Source organism: Diuraphis noxia, unplaced genomic scaffold, assembly GCF_037042655.1.
Source record: "Diuraphis noxia isolate RWA-SAM2 unplaced genomic scaffold, SU_Dnox_SAM2 contig0003, whole genome shotgun sequence".
NCBI lineage: Eukaryota > Metazoa > Arthropoda > Insecta > Hemiptera > Aphididae > Diuraphis > Diuraphis noxia.
In genome coordinates, this window is record NW_028301713.1 from 51,744,428 (window position 1) to 51,765,679 (window position 21,252).

The 21,252-nt window shown below is 34.5% G+C and overlaps 1 protein-coding gene across 3 annotated transcripts in view; it reads left to right on the forward strand.

Moving 5' to 3' along the window:
- The window catches only part of gus (splA/ryanodine receptor domain and SOCS box containing gustavus), a 61,264-nt gene extending 47,559 nt beyond the window's left edge, over window positions 1-13,705 (forward strand). For 2 of the 3 annotated variants that reach the window (XM_015517390.2, XM_015517388.2), the window contains exons 2-6: window positions 8,881-9,173; window positions 10,782-10,969; window positions 11,097-11,427; window positions 11,587-11,745; window positions 11,841-13,705. In XM_015517390.2, coding sequence (XP_015372876.2) covers window positions 8,881-9,173; window positions 10,782-10,969; window positions 11,097-11,427; window positions 11,587-11,745; window positions 11,841-11,980 — 1,111 coding nt within the window. In that variant the 3' untranslated portion in view covers window positions 11,981-13,705. Of the gene's footprint in view, window positions 1-260; window positions 339-8,880; window positions 9,174-10,781; window positions 10,970-11,096; window positions 11,428-11,586; window positions 11,746-11,840 lie in introns of all 3 variants that reach the window. The other variant, XM_089223526.1, reaches the window with a different exon arrangement.
- The last annotated feature ends 7,547 nt before the right edge of the window (window positions 13,706-21,252 follow it).

Genomic DNA, 21,252 nt, shown 5'->3' on the forward strand with positions numbered 1-21,252 from the left:
GTGTAAAAAAACGAACAAAGACAGTTAAAAAATAAATCTCTGAGCATGGGCGTTTTTGTTGCCATATAGTGTGTGCATACACCTGTCCCTCGACCCTCGAATTAGGTCAGCCATCTGCCGATCCCGTTTTTTTCAATTGGAGACAATTATAACGTTTTTTTTTTCACAACAAATATGTAACTCAAGCTTGTGTTGTTAACAGGTGTTTTCTTGAGATTTCTGAGACTAATATTTTTTGTTTTTTTTTTTTTTTGTTTCAGGTCAGTATATTTGGGTTTAGACGAAGAATCGTACGCTAGCATTAAAGATTCTGTTAAAGAGTTTTGGAATCTAATAGGGTGAGTTTTATTGTTAAGATATTTAACTCAACCGGCCGGACAGTGGCGGCAGCGTCTCTGTGAATGCGAACAGATGATGTTCGTGATGCCGTCGTGCATAAGACGACTACTCCTTTGGTGGTCTACGCGAAGGCCTGTGCTGATTTTATACGGCGGCAGCTGCTGTCGGCACGTGAAAATTCGCAGTACTCGGCAGTTTTATACCACGCGCCGCGTTCGCACGCCTTTTACAAACATGTATTCGGATCCTCTTTCTTATTTTTATTGTGCGTCTATGGGGTTTTTCGGATTACTGGACCGTTTTTCGTAGGTAAGCATGGGGTATAATAATATACAGGATGTACGCATAACGGACGGAGAAGAGATCGCACGCGTGGACTTTATAAGTTTCAATGTATATTGATAAAGCTGAAGCAGAGCTTTTGCATTGGGGTGGCACCATCCCCATAGCAACATCCGTGGCCCCACTATAGTGCGTTTGTGCTCTCCTCTTGCTGCTCCCCGCCCCTCGTCTACTCATCCCTAACCCTGTATTATGTTCGTTCTACTTTAGGGCGTGGTGCTCTTGGTCGTAAAGTTACCCGTTGCAATGTAATAGCATAGCGCGTCGTATTTTGTATAATATACAACATTAGGGTTTTATAAACCGACAGAGTTTTTCGTGGCGTTGCATCGTACACTCGGATGCGCGATTTGGTGACAAAGAAATGGTGCAGCCGACGCCGAGAGAGAGAGAGAGCGAGTGAGTTTGTTGTACAACAAACGACTATAATACATCTTCTTCTATGAGTTATAAGATTTCAATTGTATGCGCATTAAAATCCCTGAGCGGCCATTCTCTCCGGTGACCTTTAGTTGAGTTATTTAAATTATACTATCAGAATTTGTTATGTACACACTGCAGTAGATAGATAACGCGTACTATACTGATATAATACTTTTCTACCGCGCCAACAGAGTGTGAACGAGTCATATAATTCGGGTTATCGCTATAATACTATAATCCCAAATTGTTACAACGTTTTCTTTGTGTTCTTATTTTTCCGTCGACAGAAAAATAAAATATTAATATACCGCCTTTTCTACGTGCGTAACTACTAACCATGATAGTATTATAAATATATTATATGCACAACGTAGAAAATAATATTGTTATTATCTTTAAGCACATCGATGGAGTAGTGATAATAAGTTAATAAGTAGTACCTAGGCATGTACATTGCATAATACATAAAACCATACGCGCGTGTACGCAGAATAGTTCACCGACACGTGTCAATATGCGACTACCTTAGCAAACGCATATTATATAGTAAACACACACCTGTTATATGTTCATAATTTTATTTTTAATAGTTTTTCTCTTTCCTTTATGAGACGCCTCTCGAAAACGGTTGGCTGTTGCCGTCATGCATTATTATAATATTTTTTATAGTAGGTATGTAACTTGCAATACAACAATAGTATAATATATTAATATTATGTTATCTTTAATGATAATCCATTCCATATGACCGCCTATTGGTTCGCAAAGATATAAATGCGCCCAAAATGTTGTTAAAGTTTACCATATATGGTCTGTTGTATAAACTATAGGTATGCAAAGTGAAGGGGTTTTTTTTGTAAGTAGTATAATTTTTGTTTTTATAACTATTAATCGCCGCGTGCCTTATTTAATATATCCTTGACGTTGTGCTGTTACAAAAATAAAAATAAATTTTGATCCACACAACCGCCTACTCTTTGTGTTGACTTTCTCCGATTCGTCCTCTTTATTGTGTGGCGTGTGTGTGTGTGTATGTGCACTCGGCGCTTCGCGATGTGTCGTCACAATAATATTATACACGCACAAAAGCAGCGGCGAGCGTCCCACGTCCTCGGCTCGATACCAGCAAACCTCTCCTCTCACCGCGTGCGTTTGTAACAAAACTCCACTCGACTTTCACTCGACAAAAAATTGAAAAAAAAATAATATAAATACGTTTCATGGTCGAGCGTCGTTTTCAGAGCGGAACTTATGACGGCAAGATTGTGTAATTTTCGTGGAAATCTCTCTTTCACCCCTATCGCAGTGACTTGGCGTATAAAACGCTTAGTGGTGACAAATACATACGCTCACGGTATCCTAGTCGTGCGGCAATCAACAGCGATCGTTTAAAATCGTGTACAATGTGCTGTGCATAAATATTATTAATATAATATAGTAATATTAATTCTATACGATTTTATTAATATAATTAACTAAGAGTAATTATCTTTATCGTTATCGTTATATATCAGCCTCGTTTTATACCTATACTATATTATATTATATTATAAATATTTATATACCGACGCGCTCGTATTTCCCCACGATACTCACATAACGAGGAAGTATTATAATAGGTCCGTCACGAATGCGAATTACCTATACAGAAATTTTAAGGAAGAAAATATTGGAGTGTATCAATATGTATCGGTTCAGTATATAGAGCGATAAAGCAGTTATGTGTGCGTGGTATAATACCAGCGAAACATTACAAGTTACAACCATCACATCGGATTCTAGACTTCGACACAATAGTCGGTAACTACTCCGTATCGAATTTTAGTACTCATAGCACTATAATGGTAGCCAGGAGTTATTACATACCTAATGCTGAGCAAATTTTCCAACCGCTTGGCTAGCATACCGGTTTAAATTTTAATGATTAGTTACACCTTAGAAGTTTGAATTGATCATAAATACACACTACTATTAAACTATTTAAATTTATTTTCCGTGGTTGCGTCTGATCCGTGGCTTACATGGAAATACCATTAATTTCGTCAGTGCGAGTTGTTATCGAACCATCCGTGTATTATTAATATTTATTACATATTAATACAAATTCTCTGACCGAGTGGTGCATGTCCTCATTTCCTAAAGTTAAAATAATATAATATGCGTGTATAACGACGTCTGTCGCGCATATTCCGCCACATGTCCGTCCGCCCGGATGTGTAATGTGTACGTGTATTGTCGGGTTGTTCACTCTGGTGTTGCCATATTAATAATATAATATAACGAAAACTGGCGGTGCACCGGGTGTGTGTATGTGAAACACGTGTGCTTCACTCACCATCATCAACCATTGCACTTCTCGGGTTTCTGAGTTCTCGGGAGTGTACGGTTTCTCTCTCGCATACGCTATAAAGTATGCTTTATACGTATGTGTGCCGTATAAATACCACTTCATCATCATGTTGTAAATATTATTATGTATTTTGTATGTCATGTACCGTCGTCCGTCGATGACGGAGATTATTATATCGCCTCGCATCTGCAGTACGCTCTACACTCATTTTTGTCGTTCAATGCTTGACGCATGCTTATAATATTTTATTCCAACCATAATCGGGGAATAACTACGATGTATGAATCGTATTCGAGTCGCACAATAATATCGTTTTCTCGGCGGCGCGGCGTGTATACCACGTAGACCTCCCCCGCTGTTCTAGCGTGTTATACGTGCAATTTAGGACGCACTGGGAGAAAGTAAAAGTGTATATTATTTTTATTATGATTACCATTACCATAACGCCAACCGGAGCATCCCGTTGTCGTCGTCGTCTATCGGCAATGAACCAGTTACGGGTGTAATATAACGGGAGAAAGCGGCTCAAATATAATACGTTACGTGAACGCACGTAACTATGAAATGTATGTATATATATATAATATAATGAACACCCGCGCGCCATCAGTGCTCGAGCGTTGGCAAGAGAGCGCGCGGGACGTGGAAGGGGCCTCTCTCGCCGCCGCCCCGTTCACTTTTTTTTGCAATGACACGATTTTGGCCGTAATGGATTTTCCACCGCTGCCGACCAGGCGTATTAAAAACGAAAAAATTCTAAATCGCTCGCCGCCCGTAACAAACGACGGATTTATTTTCAACTGGTATAATATGAGAAAGCCGCCTGTAGAGCACGTTACGCTTTTTAGTATGTTTTACTTTTCTGTCGAACACTACTCGATCTGCTCGTATCTGTCCTAAATCATAACCGATGCCGCCTTTCCGAGAGACATAAAATAGTTAAGGGTTGTATAAACTTATTATTACGTCATAAACTAAATTATGTGTTTGGTGTTGTTACCTCTCCTCGCCTGTCAAACGAAGAAACCGTCTGTAAATGAATAAATTTTCCTGCGTTACTGCCCAGTGTGTTTTACATCATCACCGTGACTTTTATTCAATGAGCATTTGCTCAGATCCTATGCCTTGTAGCCTTGCAGCCTTGCAATGTATAACACGTTTACAAGACATACCTATACTTATAAAAAACTCTAAGGTTTCGTTTATAATTACTGGTCAAATTTAAAACTGGCGGCGCGTGACGTCAGGTCCGGTAAACATTGTACGCATTATTATGATATAGAACCATAATATAGCTCTCTCATTAAAACGCTACTCTGCTTCAGCTTTACGTCATAATAATATCGTTATTTTTACGACGGTGGTTCCCCTCGAGCGTATGGCACACGCCATCGGAAAAAAGTTCCCGATTCCCCGACGGGAATGAGTCACGCGGCGTGTGTAAAACGGGCCCCGCGTGCTGCATATACGCGCCGCGCGAATCAATACCAGGCGCACCAAGTCCTTTTTATCGTGAGCCCATCCTTTATCCCCTCCTTCCGAGATCGTTAAACCCTCGCAGAACTGACGAAAAGCCTCGGGGACGACGATCTATTGCCACGCGCGTACATTATAATGTATTATTATGTATTCGTGGCGTACATTTTTGTTGTTGTGCTGCTGTGGTATATATGGTAATATACGTACGCAAAAGCCGCGTGCCGCACACCCCTTTGACCGGAGCACCACCCTCGCTGCTTTTGACGCTGCTGCTGATGCTGTTCAACGACCCCGCGTCAACGGCCTTTATGCGCAGGGTTTGTTGTGTATTATTCCATTAAATGATTCGAATTGCGCTCTGTAATAAGAAATCAGCCTCTGTGGCGCTGCTGCAGCATACGCCCGTCCGTTAGAAGGGTCGATGTTTGGGTATACGCAGCCTTTCGGGATATTATAATACATTGAAACTTCCATCAGTGGGCAGTAAAAAAAAATTCTTATTAGAAATTCGTTAAATAGAATTACATAATTAAGGTTCTAATTTGGTTGTGGTTCTCAATCATATTTCATATAACTGTATAATAAACTAACGAACACTTTTAGAAGGTGTCATAAATATTTATAACGATTTCTACTTTTTCAGACATTTAAAGCTGTTATAACAATAAAACTGTATATTACCGACAATATTATACCCTATGAATCGTTATATCGGTTAGGTTAGGTGTACCATACATGCAAATTAAAAGTAAATCGGTATATTTTTTTAAATGACAAGTATATATTATAGTTCTTCTAATTTGGTTTTGGTTAATGTTGTGACCTTTGAAATACCAAATTTGAAACACTGTGATGGTGACGTACAATTCAGACAACATAAAATATTTGTTTTGTTAGCTTCCCGCAATTCGAATGCAGACCGATGACGTTACTACAGCGTAATCGTACGACTTCCAGAACGGCCAGCGGAAATACCATTTCCCGCCATCGCAGTCTAAGTGAAAACCGCAATACAACAATATTATATAAATCGTCGCTGAGAATCCCGTTTATTCGACTATTGTATCCCCCGATCAAGTTTCGAGTCTATAATAATAATATGAATTATAAACGCATTCTATATTATACATAGTTTCGGTTCGTTTCATCCGCGGACCGTGTAAATACTTTTGTGTGCAGGCTTTGCGTATATATGCGCCTGGTTAGGTATAATAATATTCAGCTACGTCGCTTTCACTGGTTTTTACAACAGAGCTCGCTCGCGTCACCGTCGCCGAAGTAATAATATTATGTACCTATTAATGTATACAACAATAAAAACTAAGGACGGCGCCGCTGCTATAATAGATTGTTATAATATTATATAGACACATCATATTATTATTCTTTATTATACTCGAAGTGGTCAAAATGGGCAATTTTACTGTGTCGATATTTTTGATTTGATTTTAAATAGCACGTATCTATATGTACATAATGTATTTTTAGTGTGTGCTATTATATGGCGTATTGTATGATGATGAAAATATCGAAACAGAAAATCATTTTCAAATTTTCAGCATTTTTAGTGCCGCTGTGCGTTCGTTGCTTGTACATGTTCAGTGATAGTACTTTATGTGTTATGTCCTTGACAACTTGTTACTTTTTATAGGTAATGGTGATTTTTTTTCCTTATTTTCTGTACCTTCTAAACGTGCCTCGGCCCTCTACTTACCACCTGCCAAGCCGGTATGTACTATACGTTTGGTAAGACCGCTGGTAGGAGTATTATTTACTGCAGATAGCGGAGACCATCGTTTTAGAAATGGAAAGTTGACCGTTTTCGACGCACAATATTAGTAACGTAATATATTTATAATTGAAGATTACATTTTTATATTTTTATCGCTTTCTGCTGCACGGCTGCCGCTGCGAAGGCCTCGACACATGTCCGAGGACACTACGAATATTTGACAAATGACGCTCGCACGTCCAGGTGGTGGTGTCCCCTTTAATTTCGTATTATTTTCAAGTGTAAATGTTCAACCAATTTCAGTTGATTATACCGCTGGTTATATAAATACAATGATACTATACCTATATAATATAATAGTGCTGGGCAAACGCAAATTTGCACATTTTTTACGTCCTCCAGGACATTCAAGGATGTGCCCTCGACAAACACGCAGCTAAATGTTTACGTATTTACCAATGGCGTTTAAAACAATGTTCTGACTTGTAGTTGCGGATTATGATTATTATGACCAATGAGCAAATTAGCGCTTTCAATGTTATCCGATTCTAAAATCTGGTCAAATAGCGGTGCAGTCGTTGTGGAAGTGAGGTGTTGTGTACGCGACTTGGTATTATTTTTTTATTAGTGCACTATGACCGGCGTACAGTTTATTTATTATATTATTTCCGTAAATTTTATACTAGAAAAGTTCGACAAAGTTTACGGGTGAAAAAAAATCGATCATCGTCCATTTATCTAGTGTATATATATTTTTCATCATTATTAGTCCAATGCTGTGGTAGAATATTGTTATTAATTTTAATAATTCTCCTTTTAAGTATCAATTTTTTAATTTTCATCAACAATAACAATATTATTATTATATTTTTGCTCACATTATCAAATATATAATAATATACAACGTTATACATTCCTTTTGACCTTGGGCGCATGAAATCGATTTATTTTCGTCGCGTATCCAATCTTTGAATATTGTACCTTGACTTTGAAACTGTAGTGTTTTTTCGTAATATAATGTTTTATATTTAATATTGTTATTATGGTCATCCGTGTACGTATGTTGTTTACTGCACGTAAAAGTTGAGCACACGATGACATATATCATATATTATTATCTGTGTATAGTAGTTAAATGTAATAAAAAGTACTTATAGGCACTACTAATAAGTAGAGATATCGTCGATATTATATCAAATGTTTAATTCTGTTGTACGGAGGAAAAACTCGCTGCGTAACCAGTTAGAAGTTTTCTCGTTAAGACCAAATAATTAATATTTTCATTTTCATTCTAAAAACAATAGGACTGCCCGGTTCTTCTGCGACGGTGTTTATTGTTTGAACATTTTAATTGCAAAACATACAATTTGTGAGTTATCTTTTTTGGTATAGGCTTATATTACCTACTTTGAAATCTTATTTATTTTATTAATTATATTAAATATAAGATAGACTACGCGGCTGAGTTTTTACGCTAAAATTAAATTACTTAGACACTAACTACCTACCAACAAATTAGACCAACCAAAACTCCAGTTTTCAGAAATATATAATAATGCTAAGGAAGATGTTTTTGTAAAGTTATGAATTCTATAGGAAATTACTATGAAATTGCGTAATTTATTTTTAAACACTGTTTAAATGGGTACTGAAATAAACCTTTAAATTATCAAACTTACCTGATGTAATACCATTGATTGTAATTATGTAATTTTCTTTAAAATAACTTTATAATTAGATTTCAATTTCCTTTAAATACCATGCCATATATATTCCGATTTATTATATATATGTTAATTGCAGTGATAACGTTAAGTGTGCTGTCATTTACTTTACGCTTCAATGTATAATAGATATTTTACGAGGTTTCCAATCCGTTTATGACGATAAGCACCTATGTCGTGTATATGTTCATAGAGTATATCTTTGAATACATTAAGTCATGTATTTAAGTACACGGAATATATTATGATCTAGCATTATAGTACACTTACGGTGATCTGTGGTGTAGTTAAACATGAGTTCGACGATCTGTCAAATGCAGTTTATAAAATATATTGTACCTAGTAGTTTAGATAAACATACCATCATGTAGTACAACGCTAAATATATATATATATAATTTTTCTCATGTACAATGTACATATTATACTTGATAAATTAACTTTATCATAAAACTTACTCTTTACTAATGGTTTGATTTTTGATTTTCCAGACTGAAGGGCACCGGTGGCAGTGCTCTGGGTGGTGCGAGCAGCGCATTAGTAGGCACCAGCGGCAATCTAGGCGCGGCAGCAGCCGCTGCTGTGCTTAGCGGCGGTAGCAGTCGCGTTACGTCTTCGGGCGTTGAGCTCAGGGAGCTCAGGCGCCACAACTACAAGGCTTCTGTGTCGGTGCTGTCGCACTTGAACAAAGGCAACGCCGCTTCGCCGTACGTTAGCATCGGAGGAGGACACCGACAACGTACTAGAGCCCACCGGGCCATGAACATGGGCCAGAAAATATCTAGTGAGTTTAATAATATTTGAAATGGCGCAGGATGTTGTATTATCAGGGATAGAGTTGTGCTTGCGGTACTTGCTGTGAGAACAACAACTAACCGCTCAATCCTTATCACCTCAAACTCCAAACCTTTTAATAATATGCACGGTAATAATCGTGTCTGCTCGATCGCCTCTCCGGATACACTCGGCAATTCGATGACAAAATGTATTATTTATTCGTAGCGCTGTTGTTTGCTGTCGTAATTATTGACTACGACGGATTTAGTCGAGTTTTCGCCACGGCCTTTTGTTTTTTTGTTTCCTCCCCGGTTTAATAATTATTATTGGCGTGTGTTAAAACGTTTGGCTATATGATGCAGTTTTTCATTATTATCATTATCATTATTCTCTTACGAATCTCGTGAACCCACAATATACAGTTATATGAATGCGCGAAGGGTGCAGCCGGAAAAAACGCGCCCCGTCGTCGTCCCGTAGCTCCCACCCTCCACCAAATCCAGTCCGACGCCGCCGCGAGTGATATTGCCGATCCACGTACACAGTTGAAATTGTCCGTCGGTCGCCGTTGCGCGTGTTGTGTCCGATCAGCTGTGATGTATATACAGAGCTCTCTGAAAATGTTTGTGCCGCGTGTAATCCACATAATATTATAGTTGCATGGTTTAATCGGCGGTTGTTTATTTGGAAAGGCCACTTCTCTGTTCATTATTAACGCGGCGAATAAAACGATAATATTCTATCTATAGTCGGGTCGTCCGAAAGTCGGCTAGCGGAGGATTTTAAGATACGGAAAAACGAGTTTTCTTATCTGACGAGTCAGCGGCGGCTGGCGTTTTGAGAATCGTTGGTCACGGTGCACACCACCAACGCATAAAAACGGAGTCGGCACACAATCGTCGTTCTGTGTCAGCCGTAGAAATAATAACATAAGTCTCAAATACTTCCGATCGTTTTCTGTTTATAATAAACCACGTCTGTCTCTCTGTGAATCTTTAGCGGACGTGCGTGCGTCGCTTTCGAAAGTTATCGGTATACGTTTTTGTCACCGCGTGTATATAGTTTCGGCGTATTTTTATTGATATTATTATTTAACGTCATTGTTTTCGTTTCGAATATTCTGTTCGGTTTATTGCCACACGCATTTTTATTGCATAACATTAATACTACCTATACCCGGTGAACCTCGCGAGACATGACCAACAACGGAACGGCGGAACCCGCTGCAGTCGACGGCGCCGCCGACAACACCACCGCCTTAGGTAAAAGTAAGTGAAACCTTACCACGGCATAGGAGGGACAACGCGTCCGATTCGAAATCTCGCGATTTTCTACCATGACCGCGTGTTTTTTGTGGTGTTATGCGCGCAGCCGTCGTTTCCGTCGAACTCTGCGTGCCCGGTACAAAACGTTTTCATAATGTTTTAGTCGACCATGTTGACGTATTGTCGTTGACAGTCGAGGCATCATTACTCCTTACCATCGGTCATCCTTAACAACAATCCGTACATAAAATTCACGTCTACGCTCTGGCACTACCATTTCATACTTTTGGTTATTGTCCTTATTTACTAATTATGTATTATCTAATCGTCATACGATTCGTGTGTTTCAGGTGGAGTTAAAACTGTTAGCCGCGAAAGTGCGCAACCGTACAAGCCCGTAGTACCAAGAGAGCTGGCCCAAGATTTTGCCCGTCCAGCCAGATTAGACATACTATTAGACATGCCGCCGGCGTCTAAAGATATGCAAATCAAACACGGCTGGAACGCGGACGATAGGTCTTTAAACATATTTGTCAAGGTTAGAATAATATATCATGTATAATTTTATATGATATGTATTCTGTCGAAGTGTATCATGTAACACACATCGCACTATATCGCCGGTGTCTTGTAATAAACGTGCTTTTGTCATTCTTTTATTATAGGAAGAAGACAAACTGACATTCCACAGGCATCCGGTTGCCCAGAGTACCGATTGCATCAGAGGTAAGACTGGCTTGACCAAAGGTCTGCATGTGTGGGAAGTAAACTGGTCGACCAGGCAACGCGGCACGCACGCAGTGGTCGGCGTCGCGACACAAGATGCACCTCTACACTCTGTCGGTTACCAGAGTTTGGTGGGAAGTAACGACCAGTCATGGGGCTGGGATTTAGGGCGTAACAAATTGTACCACGATTCGAAAAGCTACGACGGCATTACGTATCCGGCCTTGCTCAAGCCCGACGAGACGTTTATAGTGCCAGATAAATTTTTAGGTTTGTATACACCTTTTTTCGCTGTGTATACGGAGAGACCATTTTGTTTTGGTGATCCACAAGTCACCTGAGATGATCTTTTCATATACACTACAGACGTCATGCCCGTACAATAATAATTATTTATTATATCATGTCTTTCTTATATTTTGTTCACAGTTGTTTTGGATATGGACGAGGGAACACTATCCTTTGTCGTAGACGGCCAGTATTTGGGTGTAGCGTTTAGAGGCCTCAAGGGGCGGAAATTATTCCCAATTGTCAGCGCTGTTTGGGGTCACTGTGAAATTACGATGAAATACATCGGCGGACTAGATCGTAAGTATACTGCCAGCCGTTACAGCTTGGCTGATTTGACTCAATGCGACGTCGTCATATGATGATATATTAATAAAATATCGTTTTTCTTGCAGCTGAACCCTTACCGCTGATGGACCTATGTAGACGAGTTATTAGACAGCGAATCGGTAAACAATACCTAGAAGAACGCGTCATGGACCTGAACCTGCCGCAGTCTCTAAGCGTTTACTTATTATACCGGGACAGAAGATAACGGGGCCAGTAGCCACGCCGAAAACATTGATCAACAGATCTCAAACGTCGATCCGATTCCTCCCCTACTTATCTGTCCTATTCCCCGCCCTATCGACTCAACACCATCTCCTCGCCCACCCATTAATCACCCGTATCTCCTCTACCTCAGGCCAGTAACCGCGACGTTCGCTAAACTAGTCTCCCTCCCCATCGTGATCCCTCGTTCAAGTTTTCCTTAGTAACATCCTTACCCTACCCACCCATGTAAATAATACTCGATGCAAACACCCCTTCCCTATCCCATTTAAATTACACAAACACGAAACTTTAAGTAACGACTGATGTATCAAGTGTCAAGATAGTTTTTTTTAAATATATTAATTAATTTAAGGTTTAGGAAAAGAAATTGAAGATAAACTTTTGTACAAAGTCCATAAAATGCCTATTCGGTATTAAAAGAGAAAGAAATTAAGCGCGCAACGTAAATACCGCGTATAATTTTCAACTTGTGAATTATATTATTCTTTTTATTTTATTATTATTATTAAAATTAATTTCTATCCTGGTTTACTTGTACTATATAATTATACGCGCGTGCTAAGGACAATGAAATCTTTTTTTTACCAGTTTTTGACTAATTATTTGTATATAACTACAAGTTACATGTTTTTTTCCTCGTCATTGTTTTTATATCACAAATAAATTATGTTTTGTAACTGAAATGTTCTTGGTATATTGTATTCGGAAGCTGTTTTTTATTATATCATTATCTTTTTTTTTTGGTAGTATCAAATCTATAACTACATTTTCTTTAGGCGAGTTAAAAAAAATAGTATTTCATTTATTATTTTTTTTTTGGTTGTTTAATAGAAGTTAATAAAAATGTTATTTTTTTGTGAAATTTGCGCTCCCAAAATTTTCTTAGGCAGAACGTTTAAAGGTTTAATTGTTCTGTTAATGAAAACAATATTATGAAAAGACATTTAATATTAAACATACATTTAAAATTAAAAAAAAATAAATAAATGTAGACTAATATTTAATTTATGTATGGAACGTTTGTAAATAAGTTAATAAGTTTTGTTTATTTTAATTTTAATAATTTTTTTTCGACGATAAATTTGTTGGCCGACAGCAAAACTCGTTTTGTGATAGATACGACTTAAGTAAAATATAATATATATACATATATTTTTTTTTTACATTTCTGTTTCTTGAAGAAAAAAATAAACCGATTGATTTGTAAATACATTTTTCTCCTGTGTAACTGTTCGAAACGTTAAGTACGAGACAATATATTTGAATATATAAAACAATATTTTCTAAGAAAAAAAATTGCATTACAATATTGTTACCATATTATTTAACGTTCAGCCGTTCAGGTACTACACAAATTTATGTTTTTTTTTTTTTTTAGTAAACATTAAATTTATTTGGGCACATGTTTTAGTTAAAATTTGTACGCGTTTGTTTAGCCAGTTGGCAGATTTTTGAGTGTTGATTTCTGCAGTTAATTATCTTCTTTTTTATTGAAAGAATGCAAAAACTAAAACAATAATTAGCCTTAAATGTATATTTTGTAAAAGATAATTTCGGAAAATGTGCAAAAGGTTTTTATTATTATTATTATTATTATTATTATTATGATTATTATTATTATTATTATTATTATGATTATTATTATCAATTATATTATACTTGTCAAGAAGTGTTACTGTCAAGTAAACTAATTAATATCAAGAAAGTGTGTTTTGCGTTTGTTTTGTTGTCGATCTATACTTAATATACCAACCAAAATTACCTTTTGATCTACATCACTATTTTATTTTTTAAACATTTAATGCGGTTTTTAATATCTTATTATGAGTTACTATGAGTTTTAAGTGAATAATAATACTTAAAAATAAAAAATAATAATTTATTTTATTTGACAAAATGATAAAATTGCCTCACAAATTTCCATTTACCAATGTTTGTTTTTAAATGTAGAAAAATAACCTGTATTTTGTGGCATTCATCAGTAAATAATATAATTATACTATGTAACATAACAAATATTGTTTATTTTATCATGTGCGATATTTTTATTTTTTACCAATATCTATAAAATATGCTAAATATTTAATTTCTGTATTATGTTGGGTATTACATACTTTACTTTAAATTATAAACCTAAATTTGTTGAGTTAAAATCAGAAACATCTGTAAAATATATCCTCAACCACAACGGTACGATAGTAAACAATGATAAAATCAAATTTTGAACTTTTATTTTACTTAAATAAACTATAAGCATATTTAACTTAGTGTAGAATATTGATATGAGCCAATATCCAATAATCAATAACATTTTGTTTTCTCCTTAAACCGACATTCTTATATATACAGTGAATTGGTTGTTACATATCAATCAATATTTATGAACTAAAAAAAAAAAATAATATAATTGTCTATGATCTAAGATAAATTGGCAATAGCCTTAGAAATTTACAATTATTTTATTTCCTTTCCTTGTACATATTTTGCTTTTATTTTCTACTTTTGTTTGATGTTTCATTAAGTAGATAAATATTGCATACTGATACAGCTGTACCTACCTATTAATACTAAGTAACAAGGTTTACAGTACTAGATTCTATATAGTTGTTACTAGATGTACATATAAGTATATAACTTTATATCAGCTCGTACATCATTAATTTAAATGTTGAAAGCAATGAATTGCCCTAAAAGTCTGAAACTTTCTACAAATTCTGTTCAAAGCAAGTCCTAGGCAGATTATTATAATATTTCTGAATATACTTGTATTATATACTATAGTAGGTAATACAAATGCATTATTTGATTTGATTACTGAATGCTATTGTATCCCACAACTATTTTTATTTGGAATTGAGTATAGATTTGAATAGTTTTACTTGTATTCTAATAGTGATAACCATGGGTGTTGGGATTTTTTGTTCCTCTATGGAGACATTTTGATCCTTTTTAATATTTTAACAAAAAAAAGTAGGATATTTTGTTCCTTTAATTAAAAATCAAAAGGGGAACAAAAAATCCTAGAACGGAACAAAATATCCTAGTGTGACATTTTGTTCCGTTTTGTGAATAATTTGATCCATTACAAAAAAGTCAATAACGGAACAAAAAATCCTAAAACGGGAAAAATGTTCTAGAGTGACATTTTGATCCGCAGAGATATTTGGTTCCGTTTCGAGGATAATTTGATCCTTTCATAAAATGTAATTGGGGAAAATGTTATAACATATAGTTTTCACACCAAAACCATGTGGTCATTGCAACTATGATTAATTGCGAGATTTTGAAAAATGTTGTTGAAGTGTTTGACATTATATGTAATTTTACACAATGTAATAAATTAATACATTTAAAAAAACAAAATTAATATGATAAATAACTGCAATAATCACTAATCGGTATATATTCGGCTAAAATACCTTCAGCTGTAATATTTGTCAGATAATCTATTTTCGGTTAAACTATGGTTCTGCTAATATATACCTATTTGTCCAACAAATTATTTTTCGGCTAGAATACGGATCGGCTGATATATTATCGGCTATTTTACGTACTTCCTTGTGTAGGAACACTAGGAAACTTTATCTAAATAAATAAATAAAATACATCTCCCATAAAATATAACAAAACTTTAGATTATTTGCTTGGTAGTTGGTTATGTATAAATAAAGATATAATTAATAGGTAGTTAATACCTAACAAATATACAGCAATAATAATTATCAACTATTTTTTTTATATTAAGCCTCAGCGTCAAAGGCCATTGGCGTTGGTTTACAATAGGTTACATATATATACAATTATTTACAGGTTATATACTATTTATAAGCTTGGACTTAATTATAAATGTTACCATATTACTAATATTGACTGGGTGTAGGGCTTCTGATAAAATGTTGGATACACCTGCTTCCCGTGTGTCCGTTTCGTATATGCGGCATTTGGATATGTATCAACTATTATTGAAGGACGCGGGCGTCAATTTAAGGGGGTAAAATATAAATATATATATTTATTTATTTATATTGAGAAAAGTTCTTTTATGACTAACTGGTCTGTACAATTTGTATAGTCTTTCCCATTATCGTCTAGCATTAGTAACTTGCTACCCAATTCGGCAATTCATATACAGATAAGGTGTATTTTGCTTCCAATGATTTTCATCATTGCGTTAAATATACGTAATAGCCAATAGGTTTTCAATAATTACACACCCTGTAGCCGTTTTAATTGCCTAAAACGGATTTTATAATATATTACTTATTTTACAAGATTAAAATAATAATTATTAATGATGATATTTGTCATTGTGGTGATCATTGCTTTTGCTGGCACAAATGATCAAGATTAAAATTCTAGTACTTGCCCTTACCTACCTAGCTCCTTGCTTATTGCTACTTGAATGTTATTTTTTAAAACGATACAATTGACCTTCTCTATTGACAATGTTTGTCAACAGAGAAAATGAACTATGATAAGCAAATTTTGAGTGCCATATTATATTATAAAAATAATAGAATATCTAATGCATTAGATAAAATCAATATGAATCACTGTACCTAAAAGGCTAATAGTAAAGAAATACATTATATAACTAGCCTAAGTTATACACAATTTTATAGTTAGCAGTATATTTGTATATACTGTCAAAAGTAATATTAATATAAACAGAAGAACCTAGAAATATTAATTTGATTAATTGGGTGATGTTAAAAAATTGTAAATTTGTTTCCAATCAATTTGTATCATAGTGTTACATATAACGCATTATTATATATAATGAAACGCCTGGAAAATGTTACTTACGGTTGATAAAAATTAGAATTATAGCAAGTCTCTATTAAATGTTCATAATATTAATTAAAATATATTTTTTAATCTATATTTTTTTTTCAAACAAGCATAACAATATTCACAAAAAATTTCATAAGTACTAAGTAATTGCAAATAAAGAATTATAAAATTAATATGAAGGGGTGCTTTGGTAAAGTATAACACGTAGTTTTTTAAGAATTTTGACACAGTGGAGTACTAACTGAGCATAAACAAATGAAACATTTTAAACCAGAAATGTGCACAGTGCCCTCTAGGGTTCGAAACTTGAATACATTTTTAAGGGATAGAGCACTATAACGAAGTGCTAAAAAGCACTACCCTTACACAGTTACACTAACGAATTACAACAGTTAGCCGAAATATAAAATGGACTTAATGTCACCAATAAATTTACTTATGGTCTAATTGTAACCTCATCGGTTTTATTGTCACGTAGATGATTTACACAATAATATTAAATAAAAATACTAAATAGGTTAGTGGGTGCAAAACAATCTTTATAAGTTACCAAGACGTATATGATAATTAGAGTATAGTTCTACCATTGTTATACCTTAAATTCAAAATATGTAAATAAAATAAAAATTAACTTCAACATTTTTGTCGTTGAATACTATTATACTAAGTCACCGCTATACGACGTCGCGCGCGTGAACAGTGAAGAATGTATGCTAATTTGTATATACTTTTTGTCAATCCTACCGATGGACCTAATGATGAAAACTTCTGAAAACTCTGATTTTAATTCCTTAATGTGTCCTCTTGAAATCGATCAAGCCACATTTTAAGATTTTAGATTTATATAATGAATAATGAATACTTAAAAATTTGTCATTTTTTAAATATCCAAACCAAATTTAAAGGAGTTGAAAATCGACATTTTAAAAAGTAGACTGATCGATCTCAAGTATACATGTTGACAAATTTAAATCAGTAGAGAAAGAATGGACGTTAAAACTTTAAATCTTATGTTCGATAATAGGTAGTTGGTTGGATTTTTTTGATTTTCCATAATTTTTATTAAATCTTCTGCCGGTTACAAGGTTCCATTGCACATTTCCATTTTGTACAAGTTATTTTTATTAGAGCTCTTAATTTTTGATGTGAACTCTTATATATATATATATATATATATATATATATATATATATATATATATATATATATATATATATATATATATATATATATAAATCATTTTAACGCAAAAAGAAAATTTTTTATAATGCACCTCTTACATATGATAATATGAACTAACCACACATATTCATGTCTTGATTGTGATTATGAGATACTACATCCGACGAAGAAATTAAATTTTCGTTTTCTAGCTAGAATATTACTGTTGTATTGTTATTCGGTTCACTTATAAATTTTTATTTTTAACACCAAAGTAATCATTTTGATTGATTGTAATTATTTCCTTTAATTTTATATAAAATTTGTATCGTGAACTTACAAATAGACTCGCTAACGCCGAATACAAGCTTATAAGATCAAAGACGACTATCGATACTCAAAACTCTCTATAATAGCGATAAAAAAGTCCGGTATATATTAAATATGTATTTGTATATAACAGTATTGAAAATAGCTGATTTAACTATCGTAAAAAAATAAGATTTTTAAAAAAATTACTGTAGGTAGGTAACTATAATATAATGTATATGTATATAACAATATTAAAAAAAATAGCTTATTCAACTAACGTCAACAAAATATGGTAAGTATCTATAATATTATAATGTATAGTATATATATAAAATTTGATTATTCCGTGAGTGGTTGTGCTCAATTTGAAGCACAGGGTTCGTTAACTCCCACGATGAAGATAGTGTTCCCGGGCAATTATTCACGTACGTTGTGCCAGCCCGGCCCAATAGAACAAATATAGATATCGAATATATAAATATACCAATATTTAGCACGCCATTCGCATGAATTCGCACGACAATTTTTTAGAGTTAAAAACCGTTTACGTGTTTTTACCGTTGCGCCAGCCCGGCCCATGATGGAACTATTGCGAATTTTGGGATTTTGACTATACCAATATTTAGCACGCCATTCGCATGAATTTGCACGACAGTCGCCAGAATTCGCACGACCCTCCTTCCACCCGGAAAAAAAAATTTAAAAAAAAAATATATTTATGAAAATCAATTTTTAATAAATAATGCAAATTATAAAAAAATATATTTAATAAAAAATTTAAATTATATTTTAAATAATTGATTTTTATAAATATATTTTTTTATACATTTTTTTAAATTCTTTATTATTTTTATTTATCTATTTATTTATTTTATTTTATTTATCAAATATTGATTTTTTATTCAGTTTATTTTTTATAAGGTTATAGAGTTATATTATATATATAGTTTTATAAAGTTATATATTGAAGGTTAAAGATTTTTTTTTTTTTTATTTTACACAATATATATACAATCTGTACAATTTTGCACAATTAGCATATTTGATAAGGGTTAAAAATATAATACATGAGTACTTGAGTAAGAAGCCACCCACTAATGGCACTTAACTGGAGGTTGTATGAAACTAGCTATATTTATATATACTGATTTTTTTTTTTTGATTATTTTTTTTTTTTTTTTTTTTATAATTTTTTTTTAATTGATATTAGTTCCCTAACAAATCACGGCACCATCTCCTTTTTAATCGGCGCCTGGGGTTGCCAGGTAATGTTTGGACGGATAGGTTTTTAATGAGTGGGTTACGGTGTGTTTGCAGCCGGGCGTGAAAGATTTTGTAGAAACGTTTAGCTTCTTCTGTCACAGTTTTTATTGACAGGTCATTATGAATAGTGTAATTCGAAACAAAGGGTGGAGCATTAGTAATTTTTCGAAGAGCAATATTCTGAAATTGCTGAATTTTGTTTGTATTGGACGCTTTTGCTGTACCCCATAGTTGGAGACCATATGTCCATAGAGGTTTGAGTAATGTTTTATACATAAGAACTTTAATTTTTAAGCTGGAGTGTTTATTATTTGTGAGTAGCGTTCGTAGTCTGCGAAGACGGGCGTTTAAGGCAAGTCGTTTTATACGGATATGGCTATTCCAGGTGAGACGCTTATCCAAGTTAAGTCCAAGATATCTAACTGAGTCTGCAGTGGGAATAAGTATGTTATTTAAATAGACATTTGGACAAATGGAGTGACATAAAGTGAATGTTGTGTGCACTGACTTAATGGGATTAGGTTTAATGCGCCAATCGGTGTACCATTCAGACATTAGGTTGAGATGAGTTTGAAGATTTGCCGAGGCCGTAATAGGGTTTTTGTCAATTGATATGATGGCTTTGTCATCCGCGTAATCAGCTACAGTAGTGTTCTGGGAGATAGGCTGATCAGAAGTGTAAATATTAAAAAGAAAGGGAGAGAGGATTCCGCCCTGGGGAACTCCAGCTAAGATTTTCTCGATTTTGGATACTGAGTAGCCAAACCGGATTTGAAAATGGCGGTCGCTTATATAACACTTAATTAATAAATATAAACAGGGAGACAGAAATTTTTTTAGTTTAAAAAGTAAACCTTCGTACCAAACTCTATCAGACGCTTGGCTAATGTCGAGAAAGGCACAAGTGCAATAATGCTTGTTTTCTAGGGAGCACGAGATTGCGTCAACTAGTCTATGTACCTGATGTATTGTGTTATGAGCTGAGCGAAAACCAAATTGCGAGTCAGGTAAAATCTTGTTCGTAGAAATGTAAGGTAATAGCCTTTTAAGTATTAGTCTTTCTAGTATCTTACCTAGAAAAGGTAATAGACTTATTGGTCGGTACGAGGAAGGCAGATCAGGTGGTTTGTCTGGTTTAGGAATCATGATTATGTTTGAAAATTTCCATAAGAGTGGGAAGTATGAAAGCCGTAAGGTTGCATTAAATAAATAGGTAAGGAATAGGATAGCTTTTTTCGGAAGACATCTAGCAACTTCTGCAGTAATAAGATCAAAGCCTGGTGTTTTTTTGGTGGAATATTTTTGTATTGCTGTTTTTATTTCATTTGGTGTAAAACACTTTTCAGGGAGATGAAGAGGCATGGGACAATCTAAGTACTGGATAATCTTAGAGGTGAGATTTGGATTATTTACGTCGGGATGTGGCTTAAATATCTCCGCTAGATGTTGACGAAACGTCTCCGCCTTGTCCTCGTCAGTTATAGCAATAGAATTGTCAATTTTGGTTAAAGGTGGTAAACTAGATTTGTATTGTAGGAGTTTATTTGTTTCCCTCCAGAGGCTGCCGTCAGAAGAGGATAAGTTGGATAGCTTTTGTTCGAATATGTCTGATTTGTATTTAAGAAGTTGTTTCTTAAGCGAATTAGACAGTTTGTTGTAAAGTGCTCTGTGGGAGGGTAAACGAGAAGTTTGGTAACGTGCCCTAGCTCTTCTTTTATCCGT